The sequence below is a fragment of the Juglans microcarpa x Juglans regia genome, chromosome 5D (genome assembly GCF_004785595.1).
Source record: "Juglans microcarpa x Juglans regia isolate MS1-56 chromosome 5D, Jm3101_v1.0, whole genome shotgun sequence".
Taxonomy (NCBI): domain Eukaryota; kingdom Viridiplantae; phylum Streptophyta; class Magnoliopsida; order Fagales; family Juglandaceae; genus Juglans; species Juglans microcarpa x Juglans regia.
Window position 1 is genome coordinate 33,747,804 of NC_054602.1, and position 17,705 is coordinate 33,765,508.

Sequence of the window (17,705 nt, forward strand, 5' to 3'; positions counted from 1 at the left end):
GAGTTGAAAGTTGAATAAAATATTGTTAGAATATAGTTTTTTAATATTATTTTTATTTTAGAACTTGAAAAAATTGAATTGTTTATTATATTTTGTTTGAAAATTTGAGAAAATTGTAATGATTAGATGAGATGAGTTGAAATCAACTCATTATCCAAACAGCCCCTTAATGTCGCAGTGTAGAGCTGAAATTTGGTTTCTATCAAAATAGTATTGTTGTAGGAGCTGCAGCCTTCATCCTCGGAGTGTTTTGGCAAGTGGTGGGAGATTGCATAGCTAGGGATTCTACGAGAGTCATGACAATCTCCTTCAAATCCTAGCTAGCTACTTCTAATATTAATGGGTTGATAATGGGCAAAGCCAATAAAGAGCTAACAATAAAAGTCGGACACCAGTTAAAAATACAGACTCTCCTCTCTGATTCTAGGGAAAAATTCTCTAAAGAAGAACACTAACTTTGGCATCAGAGATTTTCCAGGACAACCCAAGCCCACCACTTTCTCTGTGTTGCAGTTGAGTGAACTTAGGGGAAACTTGAGAAATGAGATGAGAATTTTGTGAATAATAATAAGATGATTTATGTATAGTAGTGAGATAGTTTGAGTTAATTAGATCTATCACGAATCAATTGTTCCTAATTAATTGATCTTCTCTTTATGTACTTCCAAAAGGCACACATTTGAGAAACAGTACCATTATTTCCCATTTCTGTATATCAATATTCATGGGCTTTCCTGCATTTGCTTGGTGATGATCATAAAAATAGAAACCCGCTTGCATGGCAATTCCTTACATTCCAGCTGTCTAGACTTGGTCGAATTAAAATTTAACTTCATTTAACATTTGATCACCTCATATATATATATGTAGCGAGGTACTTGAAAATTTAATTGATCATGATTCTGGGTTGAAAGTTGAAACTTTGAATGCCATATATATAATTAAGACTTCTAAAGGGTTTTTTTGACATGTCAAATGATTGAAAAATAACTTTTTTGTTTTAAATTTTATACTTACCTGTCATTTATTTGATGCTACATACATAAGTGAATAATCAAAAGATGATCATAAAAATTATTTTTCATTTTACGTTGTGTCCGGTACTATATATCTTGGATATTGATCATCTCCTTTTTGTAAATTTAGAATACTATATGTCTAGCCATAGATCGAACAATATATATATTAACGGGTGTACGTAATTAATGTATTTTCCCGTTTGATGTTTAATTTTCACGTACGTTAAAGCATCGAATATTGTTCGTGAATCATATATGTCCAATATGTAAAATAGCTGAGAAGTGTGAAAGCTGAAAGCTCCGAGTCTCGAAGTTAATTTGCACAAAAAGAAACAAATAAAAATAAAAGCAAACTTGACACATGAGTTTATACCCAATTTTTATTTGCTTCTTCAAGCATTATATGTACCAGATTTTCAAAGGGATCAATCTCTACAAGTTCATCTAAAACCTGGTTTAGTAGTACATCCAGAATGTATCGCTCGAGCTCTTGGCAGACCTCTTCAAACCCTTCAAATCCAAGGGAATTCTTTGCTATCCAATTTGACTCTTCAATATCCGTTTCTGTCATCCTAAAAAGCTGCCCTACCACGTCCACATAATACTGTGTTTCTGGAATGTCCATTTGGTTGTCGCAGTCCTTGTTGATTGCTCCTATTCTAAGATCATCCGTATAAGAAACTTTTGGTGAAGATGTTCGGTTTAAATTCAACTCCAGAGGCCTTTGAGCTTCTGTAACAAATATCATCAACAGAAATTGAGTTAGAAAATGATAACACACACATGCATATATATAAATATTGGTAAAATTCCAGGAAAATAGAAACTGATATATGACCTTGTTGCATTTCAGAATCATTGACTTCAAGAAGATATATAGGACTTGAATTTTGAGAGTCACGACGTTCATCACGCTCTACTTCAACAGCTAAAGTACCCTGAGGTTTTCTGTTCCTTTTGGGCTTGGCTTCCACAGATTGCTTCTTCTGATTTATCGGCTTGAGTGGACTTTTCTCCTTCAAATTTGCAACATCAGTTCTGTCCTCATTCTTCTTGTGAGTTGGAAGAAGGCTCAAACGCTTAGCAGATCCAGTAGTATTGCGGTTAGAATGGTTAGTGGAGACAACTCTCCTAGGCTCGTTCCTTAACATGGAGATCCTGTTGTTTTCTTGATTCCCCATTTTCTTCTTCTTCTTCGTCTTCACAGAAGCTCTGATCTCCCTCGTGTTCTCCTTCTTCTTGCTTCTCTGCTCGGCCTTCCTCTGCTTCAAATCTCCAGAATCTCTTTCACATTTTCTCACCTTCGTTCCCTTTCCCTTGGTTTTATCCACATTATCCAGAAACACAACCAAGAGATCACGATTCTGTTGATGTGGCAACGCTGGAACCTCCCGAAACGACACCGATGTTCTAACCCGGCGATGCTGAGTTTGGCTTATATCCAACTGCAGCATATAATCCGCAAAACTAACTGACCTACTGCGCACAAGTGAATCAGAGGTTACTTTTCCAGGGACCCAAATTGTCTCCGGCAATGAATCTAAGCCCATTAGTCGAGCAATGACTCCTGGGCTAGCTGGAGCTTTGATTTTAGCCTTGGCTGTCGGATTTTCCTTCTGATCGTCAGACTTGTCGATTGTCTTCGAATCAATAACATTATCGGCTGGGTGAGTTGGGAGGCTCCTAAAGCATGAATTCCGGCCAAACATGCCGGAGAAACACCCGGAATCGGCATTACGTGAAAAATCAGTCATTGTTCATTCAGGGAAAGAGATGGATCAGTAGCCGGCTACCTTGGTAGGCAAAGTCTGGCATGCAATACTTAAATAGAAACATGGTGGGAAGGGTTCAAAATTGTCAGCAAAAACATTGTTGCAGATAATTGAGATTAAGGAAGCTAAACAGAGGTTACCAAAGCATAAAATAATAGTAGGAGGGTAGATGGAGAGGGATCGAGCTATAATCCATTAAATTTAGGGGGGGAAGAATAATGTCGGCAGATGAGTACATGGCTGGGGTTTAGGTTGGTCGTTGAATTCACGTTAGAACAGCAAAAAATGTTGGCCCTACGCGCACTCGAGGTCGCGTATAGAGTGTACGATAAAGAACATCAAGACAAATTAAGCCCTCACCGTGTTGTCTGCCATCCACTCTTTATTACGTTGATTTAGCCTTAACGTACGCGCGACTAGAGACAGGACTGTAATTCGGGCTCTCTGTTTTTACATAAAAAAAAAAGTTGAGGTTAAAATTAAAAATTTAAATAAAATATTATTAGAATATTATTTTTAATATTATTTTTAATTTAAAATTAAAAAAATTAAATTTTTTATTTTATTTTATATTAGAAATTAAAAATTTATAATAATTAAATGAGATGTTTTTGAAAAATAAAGGAAGCGTAAGAATTTTGAAATGCTGACACATCAATTTGGTTCATTATCAGAATTTAATCTTTTGAATGTTTTTCTTAGCTAAATACTTTTTTTACTGTTGGAAAATAAACAGACATACCATAAGATTAACATAGTGTGATTATTTAAAAAAAGTAATGATATACATCATATATATTATCATTTTATTTTTATCTTACTATGTAATATATTTATATAATGTCCAAATAAGAACTTACAAAAAAATCTTAATTCATGGGGTTGTCTTTCCTTTGAAAATTTTATAAGATTGACGTACATTTTAATTGTCAAAACATTCTTCTCATCAGTTATTATTTATTATTTCACACTTCACATTTTATAAAAAACACTCTCACACCTTATAAAAAAATTATAAATATAAAATGTGAGAATAAATAGTAACTAATGCATAGCATTCTTCTTGTTATTAAACATCAAACAATCCTTAATTTCGATTGAAAATAGAGAACATGCTTATCGAGTTTGATGACCCCCTTACAAACTGGAAATCACTTTCAAAGATGAGATTTTAAAACTTGAAACAGCATGGCAATTAAGGTCTCGTTTGTTTTCAGGAAACATCTCATTTCATCTCATCTCACTTCATTATTATAACTTTCTCAAATTTACACACAAAATAAAATAAACAATTCAACTTTTTTAAATCCTAAAATAAAAATAATATTAAAAAATATATTTTAATAATATTTTATTTAACTTTTTAACTTTAATCTCATCTCATCTCATTTCATTTCTGAAAACAAACGAACCCTAAGATTATCGGCAAACATGTGACGGATTGGACAATGAATATATTAATTGAGAGTGTTGGTTTACCTATTTTCCAACATCGACTGTTCAAAGGTCAGAATTACCAAATAGAATTTTTAAATAGGCTTCTTCCGCGAATGCATCGAGTTATATATCTTTGTCTCTACTCTTTCCTTTATTTAATTAATTCTTTTTTTTTTTTTCTCTAATCTTCTTTAGAGATCAACATTAATGTATTTGTGGTGATTCATTTATTTTTTTATTTACAGATTCATTTTTTTTTTTTAAATTTATCTATTGGAAATATAATGATCAACGTGCACCGCGGCCGAAATTGCTGACTTTTTGGTATAACGTTTCGAAGTCCGGACCAATGATCGAGGTCTTCCATGTCGTACTAACTCCAATCCGCCGACTTTTGCGACTTCGATTTTGGTTCGGGCTCTAAAATCTGGGTATGGGTGGGCCATTTGGACTGACTACGAGCTGAGCTTGCATGCACGAGGCTGGTCTGGAACTCGTACAATGTTAACTCGTACAATAAACAATCGGTTTTCAGTTTTCACTGGTTATTAACTTATTTTATTCTAGTTTTTAAAAATTTATTTATTTTTGTTAATTTATTTATTATACTTGTTTGAAGCTTAAAACTAACATTTTAATTAAATAAATTCATGGTTTATTATATTAATATATTAAAATATGAAAAAGGTTTCATTTTATATATATATTAGTTTTAAAATTAATGTTCAAACGCTAAGGGTGCGTTTGGTTACCAAACTCACCTCAACTCATTTCAACTTATCATTACAACTTTTTCAAATCTCAATACAAAATATAATAAACAATTTAACTTTTTCAAATTTTAAAATAATAATAATATTAAAAAATAATATTCTAACAATATTTTATCATCACAACTCAATCCAACTCAACTCACTTCAATATCCACACACACCCTTATCAATAACAATCGAAAGTAGCATCGTGCAACTTAACAAAATATTTCCAACCCTCACTACTCAGTACTCACCCCGGCCCTCAAATAGTGGAACGTACGTCAGTCATCCCTTTGAGCACCGACCACCCAAGAGAAGGTTGTCTTCCATGCACCGTCCCACCCGTGTCTTAAAGGATAATGCATGTTTAGCTAGCTGCCTCATGAATCATGTGCTTCCAAGTGTATCGATAAATGTATTTGTTTTTTTATTTTTTATTTATTTTTATAGCATTTGTGCGTGTTTTTAAAATATTAAAAAAAAGTATACACACAAATGCTTTAGTATGATTTTCGGTCGTCCTAGCAGCGTCGATCCCTTCTTAAATATTATTATATATAGTTTTACTTTTATTATTTATTTTTAATACTGACAAGATATATGAAATACATATATAGCTAGACGTTTATCAATCTATAAAGGGTACTGCTAATTCGGGACCCAAAAAATGTCCCGTATAGTATAATTTTTTTTCTTCTTTTTTTTTATGTATTTTTTTTAATCATCATAAACACTTTTAAAAAAAAATAAAAATTCACAATATCATTAAAAAAATATTTTCTTAATCATTCGATAAAAAAAAAAAATCTCATTCGGGACATTAATTCAGGACCTAAAGAATTTCTCATCTATAAATATTGAAATACAAGGAAAAAAAAAAAAAACTCAACAATTGGGGCTCAAACGTTCTAAAAATTAAAAAGAAGGCTTGCGTTTTCTCTTTTATAATAAGAGATCGACTATATCCCCTCTCTCTCTCACACACACAAAATTAAAGGCTAGCTCCAGATCTTATTTTTTGTTAGAGAAGGTTCCTCCATTCACCCACCTTGTCTATCAAGGTTTTTTTTGCTTAGTTTTATTTTGATTTCTTCAAGTTCAAAAAAGACAGATCTATAGCTTTCGGACAACTTTCGTGAGACGCGTGGCACAAGCAGATTCACAGATCAAAAATCGTTCGAAGGAAAGTGATAGTTTTGCAAAAATCACTGCACATGGTTCTCATGCGCCGCCCACATCTGCACGTGGTTCTCACGCTCCACCCCTTTCGACTGCTCTTCTCGACACACATGCCAGATTACTGGACTCGCTATAACCAAACCTTTCAGATCTGACCTTTATGGCTAAAAAGAGACAAGTATGTTGTCTTCATGGGTCGTCACAAATTTCGAAGTCTACCGGAATTGGTCCAAACTGTAATCCGTCATTTTTCACATCTATCTTACTACTTTCCTAATTGTTAATTAAAATTAAAAAAAAAATGTTCGTCTCTCAGACGTTTGTCTGTAGAGGTTGTCCTCTATTTCTATGAGGTTGAGTCTCTATTTAGGCAGAGAGTGTTGTCTCTTGGACATTTGTCTGTAGAGAGTATTGCCAATAGTGAATACCAGACCAGTCACAAAAGGAAATAGTGTACTGGTGGAGGTTTAAATACATTATTTTGATTTATGATGTCACGTTTGATATGAGGACATCTCAAAATGTATCAAATCTTGAATATAAGTTTCTCTAATGAATGAATGATACAGTTTCCCTTAAAAAACAAAAAAGACTATATAAAACCCACGACAAAATAGAAGAAATAACAAAAAAAAAATCGATGTTCGTATTTAATTGGCTTTCAATAGTAGAACAAGTGCCTTTTTCTTAGATTTCATAAAATAATGCGATTAATAAATTCCATATATAGAGTTTCTAAAATCATGCTGATTAATCTTGTAATTATAAGATTTTCCATAAATAACACCTAAAGGGGGTGAATATGTGTATGTCACAATTCTTTGTCTAATTTTAATTCATGTAAAATATTAGCAATGAAATAGACAAAAAAATATGAATGATAATGGAAAACAAACCCACTGCTAGACAATGGATTTTGGTGATGGAGTAAAACCTTTTAAAAAACTCTTAAAGGTAAAACCACTTCAAGGCACACTACCCAGAACAAACCAATTCCACTATTTGAAGATTAATACTAGTAAGTTTCTTACAAATCCTTTGTATTATGAATCTTTTACTGGCTACTACAAAACGATCCGTTTTGTCCCTATTGTAGTAGCAGCTCTGAAAATCTTCAAACTTGAATTCTTCTTTTAGAATATTTGGTGGCTGAACTCACTTCAATTCACAATATCAATATTCTTGTTTCAATGTGTGGTTTACAAAAAATCCAAGAGCGATAATGCTTGTAAAAGTCCCGAAACTCTTTTCTCTCTTGGCACACTTGGGTACCTTATCAATATATAATTTGGTAATTTTATTAACCAATTTCGTGCTCCTTGAAAGATTCTTGAATTAATCAACTCTTTTTTAATGTCAAAATGCGTGAAAATCTACAAATGGCTTGTCGTAACAAGTTCCTATTGGAACACTAACCCTTCTTTAGAATTCTATTCTAGAAAGTGTGGCCTTTATCCAAATTTCGAGTTTTGCATTTTTCAAATCTCCATCTTCATCCAATAGTCAATTTTATCTAATCAAATAGAGTATTGTAGATAAATTTAATCTCTTATCAACTCTTATATACCCATTATCCTTATAGTTAAGTCTTATCTATCAACCCAAAACGTAATAACAAAACTTACTCATTGTCATTATCTTTATAGATAATCCATGCAAGAGAGTAAATGCAATATGTCACACCCCGTTTCCGGGGTGAACCCTTTAACTTGAAATCTACAATAACAAGAATTTAAATACAAAAGTCTTCCAAAGTCAAATGTTTCAAAAGTTCTTCCAAGTAAAATAAACTGCTAACAGAATTTCTCTTAATTTAGCCAAATCCACTTATGTCACGTGGCATGCACTTGTCTCACATTTCTTTTATAATTTTATCAGGTGCTCTCTATTCCAACTGTCACAACCATCAAAATTCTAATACCCAACCCAATAATTTTTTTTTTTTTTAGTAAAAGCCCAAGTCATTAAGGTTTGGAAGAGTAGCTTCATACCATCAAGAAAAACCCAAGCCGAACGACCTGTTAAGTACTAGTCGATTGGGAGCTGATGAATTTGCACTTAAAGTGCACCGTTTCACTAAAAGGATACCAACACATGAAACTGAACTCTAATGTGAAATCTCCTCTCTTCGGCTGTACACTTCTTCCAACTGTCTGGAAAACAAACAAAAAATCATTCTAGCGTTCTTCTTTCTCTCTCTCTCTCTAAGCTCCATAAAATTATGCACCACATGATGCCAAGTAACTACAGAATGTTCGAGCTCCCCCAACCCGACCTTCAGATTATAATGTATGTTGTCGTCGTTCATAACATAGCTCCTTATTAATTCCAGGCCATCAGTCTCCTCCCCAAGTTAATGGTGTTATCCCTATAAATACCCTCAACTTGAAGCTCTCCATTGCACTCAATTAAATTTCGATTTTTGCCATTTTTCTTCACTCAAAATATTATTCTCTTTCAATTCTTCTTCAACTGGAACTATTTCGGTAAGTGATCTATTTCTATTCTTCATTTTTTTGATATGTTTACATCGTGTTGTTTGTAGTTGATTGGAACTTGAAATATATGTTTATATTACGTTAGTGGGTAATGGAAATTTTTTTGGATTAACTTGCGTTGTTGGATGCATGTTTAGAGAAAAATTCTTTTGAAATTAGTAGAACTATCTAGCTACTAGACAGCTTGGAAACTTGAGTGCCTATACAGGAGCAAATACGTTATTTTTTTCCCGCAATAGCTTAATTATTTTATGAAACCTAATTTTGCTTTATTATATCATTATTTATTTTTTATGAAGTGAAATTGTTGCCTTCTTGTTAATCTCATATGAGTCTCTTGACATGTCTGATGGCATAAATGGGTGGTCTTTATAAGTAACGGAGTATGTGCAGCAAATCTCAATATAAGATAGATGAAATTGGGTATGCCTGAAATGCAAAAAGTTTGTCTTATGCTACAGAAGATGGGATTGTTTTCAAAGTTGCAATGAATCCAAACAAATTAGGTGCTTTTACTTCTTCATGATCTGCTAGCAAACAAAGTCATTAGATACTACTACGTACATATGCATGCCAATCATATTTTGGCCTCTGTATATATATATATATATATATATATATATATATATATATATGGCAATAATCAGAAGAATAAAAAGGTGTAGACCCGCTCAATGAGAAATGTGTGGGGAGGATAACCATACTGAAAGACACTGAAAATGTGTAGACCCTAAACAGATAAGAAAATGGGAAGGATAAGTACACCGAAGGACATTAAGAAAGTGTAAATCCCAAATGGAGAGAAATTTATGGGAATGATAGCTACCATTGAAGGGATAGTTCCCTGTGTAGAAAAATTTATGGAAGTGCTTTTTTACATTGTACTAGCTCTTTAATTACGTTAATACCATAATTTAGTTATGATTTTTAATTTTCAGTTTATTCTTGATTTATCAATGAGACTCATGTTACACCTAGCTTAATCAATCCTACATACCAAGCCATTGACTTACGTTCTACATATAAAGTTTTTTTATTTTACAGAAATTAAAGAGGGGCACACCAATAAAGAGACTTAGATGACACATGGATGGCCGATTAGAAAGAAAGCTATGGAATAAGTGATATCTGTAGAATTGTTAGAATTTTATTTGGGATTTTATAAAAGAACAGTTTGAGTTTAATTAGTTTAATGGTTTGAACTCAGTTTATCATGAAGGTTTTTAATTAACTTACTCCTTTTTATTACCATTCTGACGTCAGTAGTTTCACCTCCTATATTTAAGAATAATTGAGGCGTGACAAAAGTCGTCTAAGAAAATAGTGAAGATAAAGGGGTGAGTCCATTGACTCAATAACCATCAATCCTATACTAATGTATAAACATGAGTCAAGTACATAATGCAAAAACAAACAATTCTCAAGAAAAATGTCTTTCCCTCCCAACAATACCAATCAACATGCTCAAATTTTCACAAAATATTGAACAATCATTAAAATCCCTAACATTCAATCAACCCAAACGTCAACTCAACACTAGTAAAGTCTAGTGATTTACCTACTATTAATGATGATCCAACTTAGGCTTGGGGAGGCAAGGGTGTGTAGCGTGCGACTTAGGCTTGGCAGCATGGCTTGGCGTACATAGTGATGAACAAAGACACAAAACAGAGAAGTGTTAGCTAGAAAGAGAACGTCAGAGAGAGAAAGTAGCAAACAGAGTGTGACAGAGAAATCGAGAGAGAGAGAGTACTCATCAGCTAGGCAAGGCAATGTCGACGTCAGTTGTAAGAATTTGAGAGAAAAACCAAGACAAGAGGTATTGAGACAAAACTCGATTCTTATTGCATTGTGTAATTGATACAAGGTTTTGTCACACACACACACACATATATACATTGCAGAAAAACAGAAAGGACTAAAAGGAAGAGTCCTAAAATTAACCTTTTATCTTCTACTGTTTTACGAGCAATCTATTGCAGTTTGATGCCTTTGACATTGCTTTTCATTTCTTTCATCACTTTATTTACTCGTGTGTAATCAGTGCAACCTTTGAGGTTGATCTGTCGCCACATACTTTCCTTTTGTTGCTTTGCTTTTCTGTGCCAGTACTTTACACCTTTTAACTGTTGTATTTGTGCTTTCCATCAACTTGGTTGTACCAGTCTATTGCATGGTACTTTCTGCATGCTGCATCTTCATATCAGCACCATCAAGAGCCTCATCTTGATGGTGGTGCACACGAGCATGGTCATCATGCTTCAATAACCCCCCCCCCCCCCAACAATATGGAGGAGAGATATTGGCTATTCCCGTCTTGGAGATGTGAGATTGAAGTAGATAAGAGGGGAGTGCCTTAGTAAATATATCTGCCAGTTGTGAGGTGGTGCAAACATGAGCTGTTCTTATGCTCCCTTCTTGAATTTTATCCCTAATTAGATGACAATCAACCTTATATGCTCTGTCCTTTCGTGGAAGACAGGGTTGGCTGCTATGTGAAGTGCAGCCTAGTTATCACAAAATAAAACAACAACTTGAGGATGATTAATGAGGAGATGATTTGTCATAGCCATGCGAATTCAGTAGTGGCAGAAGCCATTGCTCTATATTCTGCTTCTGCAGATGACTTAGACACAACTGTTTGCTTCTTTGATTTCCAAGAAATCAGTGAGTCTCCCAAAAATGAGCAATAACCTATTACAAAACGTCTAGTGTCTAGACATGAGGCCCAATCTAAGTCACAGAACCCCCTTAGCTGAATAGGTGATGAAGCTGATAGAAAAATCCCTTGACCAAGATCTCCTTTCAGATATCTAAGCACCTTATGTGCTGCTGCAAGGTGGAAAGTGGTTGGTTCTGCCATAAATTGACTTAGAATCTAGATAGGATAGCTAATGTTTGGCCTATTGATGATGTAGTTGTAGCAAGCAACACATTGAACATTCTCGTGTGGGGAAAAATTATGTTAATACTATAGTGTTAACATAATGTTAGTAATACTATAGACTATAGTATTCTTAGTATTATAGTGTTAGTGTTAGTAATACTATAGTGTTAGTCATACTATAGTGTTAGTGTTAGTAATACTAGCGTTAGTAACACTATAATGTTAGTGTTAGTAATACTATAGACTATAGTGTTACTAATACTACAGTGTTAGTAATATTATATATTAATATAATAATACTATAATGTTAGTAATACTATAGACTACTAACACTTAAGATTACTATATACTATATACTAATACAAATTATAACTATAATCATTATAGCATATTTCAATATCTATCATAAACGTTTGAACAACAATACAAACTGTTCGAACGACATGTAAATATTCAAATGGTTTTTGTCATAAAGTAGTACATTCGAACGCTTCTGCGAAGATTTTCAAGCGGGAAAAGTTTACCGTTCAATGAATTTTTCACATTCAACTGGAAAATATTGTCGTTCGAACGCTTAATTGCCTAAGAGGTCACCCAGGTGACAGATTATTCTGCCGTAATAAGTTGAACATTAAATCGCACGAAGCCGTTTCGATACAAGGGAACTTATTATAACGACTTATGTGCGTTGTAATAAGTTCAAAATGCATAAATCCCTCCCAATGCCGTCAATCCCTCATTTCACCATTCTTCTCCTTCAACCTAACTTTAGTCAAACTTTTCTCTTTGAAATCCTCCACAATCCTCCATTTTCTTCCAACAGTCCTTTATTCTATGTATATTACAAAAAGGGCTGCACACTTGTATTGATTAAAGGTATGATTTTTGTTAAACATAGTTTTACATTAACTAATTTTCTTCATTATATTCATTTTATAGTTTATATATATATATATATATATTGTGTAGGTGTTTATTAAAGTGTTTGGAGTTGCACACGAATTTGAAAGTATGTTCGTGTTTTGTATATTTAAGTGATGTATTTGTGTGTTTATCTCTATTGTGAATTGATCTTTGAATTGATTTTTGAGTTTGTGTACATTTCGCTTCTGGATTCTAACGAACACTATAATTGATCGTTCAAACGGATTTTTCTGTTCGAACAGACTTTTAGGGTTCGAACGATTGTACTCCTGATTTATATATGCTGAATGAAAATGGTATAAAACAATATTCTTAAAAAATACTTAATATTTAATATGAAGATAATAAAAAACAATAGTAAAAATACATAATACTAATAAGAATAGTATAAAAAATAATTAATGAAAAAATTATAATTAATACTTAAAAAATAACTAATACTTAAATTATAAATAATATTAAAAAACTCTTAACATATTTAATTAGAATAGTTAGAATGAGAATACTCTTAAAAAATACTTAATACCTAATATGAAAATAATATAAATACATAATACTTAAAATACATATTTTTGTATTGTTTAATTGTATTCTCGTATTTTGTATTGTTATTGTGTGATATTATCGTATCTTGTATGTCGCATTGAAATAACCATTAGACCCGTTCGAGAGTTATCAATCATGTTGAACGGTTGCTTGATAACTCTTGAATTGTCCAGAGTGGATAATTTGGAATTGTAAGATCATTGTCGCAAACTATCGAACTATATTTGTTGTGTCCAACATCATGATTATGGTAGAGTTTTCCAATATTGTTATCTCAATATGCAATTCCAGTTAAAGTGAGATGCTGCTGAAATTTTGTTAGATGTGACAGATAATAGTTGGTAGGTTGACAATTATGACTTTACAATCTCGTATGAGATATGACCAACTACCAAGTGAAATGAAGAAATTGCACAATATGTTAGACAAATGCTTACTTGTTGATACACGTGACTGTTTGCAATAAGGTATTAGACATAGATAAGAGTTGGATGTGAGTTAGAGATTTGTTGAGTGAAGACTACAATATATATGCTGAAGGTGTTAAGAAATTTTTGGAGTTCGCATCTTGTACAGTTGATAGTAATGGTTATATTAGATGTCCATGCAGAAAATGTAAGAATTTACGCTCTCATAAGATAGACTTGGTGAGAGAACATTTGTTTGTCAAAGGTATTGACCAAAGTTGTACTGATTGGGTCTTACACGGAGAACCATATGCAGAGTTATTCAAGTCTCGACATGAAGAAGAAGACATTAATGAAGATGTACATTCAAAGGTTGTTGGTGATGAATATGAAGAGAATATGGAGCAAATGTTGAGTGACATTAGTGCGGAAATGTTTATGGATAAAGGTGATGCGGACGCATCAAATTCAAATGATGCGGGTTGTTACACTTTTACACGCTTGTGGAATGATTCACAACGTGAGTTATATCCAGGATGTAGAAGTTGGCATAGCAAGTTGTCATTTACAGTTAGACTGTTTCATATAAAATTCATGTGCCGAATATCTATTAAGGTTGTTAATATGTTGCTCGAACTGTTTAAAGAGGCACTTCCATAGACAATATTTTACCCCGCAACTTTTATGAAGCAAAATAATTGAAAAGTGGACTCGTGTTTGACTACAACGTAATACATGCATGTAAGAATGACTGTGTTATTTTGGGGAGAGAATGAACAACTGAATGAGTGTTCATAGTACTTGGTCTGTTGTACTTATGCAGTACAATCTACCACCGTGAAAGTGTATGAAAGATCCATATTTCATAATGAATTTGCTCATTCCAGATCCGAGATTATTGAGAAATGATATAGACATACACTTACGGCCACTGATTGTAAAATTGAAAGATTTGTGAGAGAATGTGGTCTTAACATTCGATTCATTAACCAGCAAGTTGTTCAAAATGCATACTGCCGTGTTATGGACAATAAATAATTTTCCTGCTTATGGAAACTTGTCAGGTTGGAGTACTAAGGGGAAAATGGTATGTCCAACTTGTAACTAACATACTAAATCTGAATTGCTTATGTATGGGAGGAAACTATGCTTCATGGGTCATCGTTGATTTTTACCTGATGACTATAGATGGCGTGGAAATGTTAAGATGTTTGATGACATTGTTGAATGGGGGCACCCTCCACCATATTTTTTCTGACGAATATGTACTTGTACAATTTGTAGATGTCAAAACTAATGATTTTGATAAAAAAAAAACAACGAAAGAGGAAACGAAATGCAACTGAGTTGAATTGGACGAAGAAGAATATATTTTTTAAACTCCCCTACAGGTCAACGTTAAAATTGTGGCATAGTCTCGATGTTATGCATATTGAAAAAATATCTGAGTCTGTGTTGAGAACATTGATGTCAATTGAAAGCAAAACGAATGATATTATAAACTCACGGAAAGATTTGAAACGGTTAGGAATAAGTCCGGAAATGCATTTATAACAAAGTGGTTCGTCTGTCTACATGTCAATTGAGTAGTATACGTTGTCAAGGAACGAAAAAGCTATATTTTGTGAGTGGTTGATAAAAATTAAATTACCGGACGGGTATGCCTTGAATCTAACAAACTGTGTGCGAACAAATGACTGGAATAAAAAGTCATAATTGTCATATATTTTTACAACGTATCTTGCCTGTTGGCATCCAGGAGTACTTGACGAGAGATGTGCAGGTGACTTTGAATGAGTTTGGTGCATTTTTAAAAAAACTTTTGTACTAGAACGTTAAATGTAGAAGTTTTAGATCGTATGGAACAAGAAATTGCTATAATATTATGTAAGCTAGAGAGTATTTATCCACCATCATTTTTAGACGTCATGGTTCACTTAGCCATTCATTTGCCACGTGAGGCTCGACTCGCAAAATCAGTCCAGTATAGATAGATGTATCCCATTGAACGATTCATTGGGAAGTTGAAACACACAATGGATAACATGGCCCGTCCAAAAGGATCAATTGCATAAACATATATTGATGATGAGTGACATATATTCTGTTCCAAATACTTCCAAGGTGTTAACACGAGATTTGATCAGCTGGAAAGAAACTTTGATGTTGACAAGCAAGACATCGAAATGAGTTTTCTGTGTTTTCCCAACAACTATGTCCACTTGGTGCAGCGCGTGGTTATGATTTGTGTGGAAGAGAGCTCAAGAAAACTCAGTGGTACGTGCTAAACAATTGCCTCGAGATAGAGAGCCACTTGAAGTAAGTTCACATTATCTGTTAATTAATATTGTAATTTATTTTATAAAATTTTATTAATATAATTTTTTTGGTAGTATTTAATTTCGGTGATCATATTAATGTGTTCAAAGAACTGTGAGTAAATGATATAGACCAGAAACATGAAGAGGAGTTCCCGGAATGATTTGAACAACAGGTAATTACATTACATATGCAAGTCTATACTAAATTAAAAAAATACATTGGATTATTTATTTTTAGATGTTTATGCATTATTTAATATGTAGGTTGTAAATTTGCATGCGAGTAATCCAAATTATATATTGGACAAACTGTATGCACTAGCGGTGACTTCTCAAGATGCGTTGCTCCATATTCTGCATGTATTTCTCGAGGAAGTAGGTATCATATAATGGATCAAGAACGCTATATAAAAATACAAAATAGTGGTGTCCTAGTGGAATGAAATCATGAAGGAGACAACGTTGTTTTTTATGGGGTTATTGTCAATATAATTGGAATAAGATATTTGGGAGAGCTTGTAGTGTATCTATTTAAATGTCATTGGTGGGATGTAGGCAATCCTCCAAGGGAGAGCGCCATGATAAATATTTTCTGAGTATTAATACATAAAAAAAAAATGTATGAAGATTATCACTTTATTTTGGCTTCCCAAACATCTTAACTATTCTACTTAGACGATCCTGAGTTAGGAAATGTATGGTGAGTAGTATAAAAATTTTCTTTAAGAAATATATATGACGTTATCCATAAGGCGTAGAGACAATATAAAGATGAATATGATCCCTCTATTCAAGAAGCATACCAAGAGAGTCAACTCGTCTTTAACTTAATTGTAAATTTGAGCTGGTATGAGGTGATCCCATCACATAGGGAAGATATTGAGGTTGAAATTGTTGATGCGACAGTTGAGCAAAATATTGAGTCATCTGAAGTATCTACATATGATAAGAGTGAATCTATAAATGAAACTGATACTGATGATTGATCGGTTTTGTGTTCACATTACACAGCATCTCGAAATTATGTCACTGAAGAGGAATGAAGTTTCCATCCCATCTCCACCTGTTCCTAGCTCTCCGTCTAATTCACTATTAGAAATTGACTCTACAAAACAAGGTACATATCTAATCTAATACTCATTTTTTTCAATTAAGATAATTGATAATTGATACAAGATAAATAACTAAATATTTTATAGAGTTAAGAGTACAATCTCGTCAAGGTCGAGGCACTACTAGTGACGTGACATTGGAGAAATATAGTAAAAAATAGGTAAGATTAAGGTTAACATTCCTGACGAACATACTGGAGGTGAGTGACTACAAGCAGCTTGGCTTGTATCGCATGTGAGTGCTCTTACAAGGACTTAAACACATTTGGCTATGAGTTCATAGCATAAAGTCTCATATGTGAAAGAGCTTATCAAGAAGCGTTGTTTGGTACGTAATATTTAAATAATGAATTTATATTTATATTATTTAATATTCTAAGTGATAATATCTGTGAATATTTTTTTTTCAATGATGACTTCAAACTAAATTTTTGTCGAAAAGAGAAGCGTAAGATTGCCGATGAACTTATGTGTAATACATTCCGCAGGTAAGATGCACGCCAGCATCCTTTTCAGGATGTCTGACCTTCTGATTGAAAAAAAATTTGCGACATATTTAATGATCTATCATATAAGATCATTTAAATGAATTCTTTACGTGTCCTATTTATCATTTTCGCTTACTAATATTTACAACTTCTATGCAGGAGCAAAGTTCTATAAACAAAACAAATAGATCTAAGTTAAAAATTTATCATCATGCAGGCTCAATATCTTTCTATCACCTCTCTATGAAATTGGTAATATACTTTTTATTTTATATAGTTTATTTTTTGGAGGTACTAATTTTAATATTGACTTTATATCTTAAAAATATTTCTTGTAGCAAGAGTCAAATACCAATTATG

General features: G+C 33.1%; 1 protein-coding gene across 1 annotated transcript; it reads right to left on the minus strand.

The window, feature by feature from the left end:
• Positions 1 to 1,306: 1,306 nt before the first annotated feature.
• On the minus strand, positions 1,307 to 3,006 carry LOC121264598. The gene is made up of 2 exons (XM_041167857.1): positions 1,858 to 3,006; positions 1,307 to 1,751 (listed from the first exon to the last, which is right to left on the minus strand). The coding sequence occupies exons 1-2, from the start codon at positions 2,771 to 2,773 to the stop codon at positions 1,387 to 1,389; spliced, it is 1,281 nt and encodes a 426-aa protein (XP_041023791.1). The 5' UTR covers positions 2,774 to 3,006; the 3' UTR covers positions 1,307 to 1,386.
• Between the last annotated feature and the right edge of the window lie 14,699 nt (positions 3,007 to 17,705).

Bases quoted from the DNA above. Each gene is read 5' to 3' on its own strand.
- LOC121264598 (XM_041167857.1), bottom strand. From the start codon at position 2,773: ATGACTGATTTTTCACGTAATGCCGATTCCGGGTGTTTCTCCGGCATG. The intron at 1,752-1,857 runs GTCATATATCAG...TATTTGTTACAG, and splicing joins TGATTCTGAAATGCAACAAG to AAGCTCAAAGGCCTCTGGAG.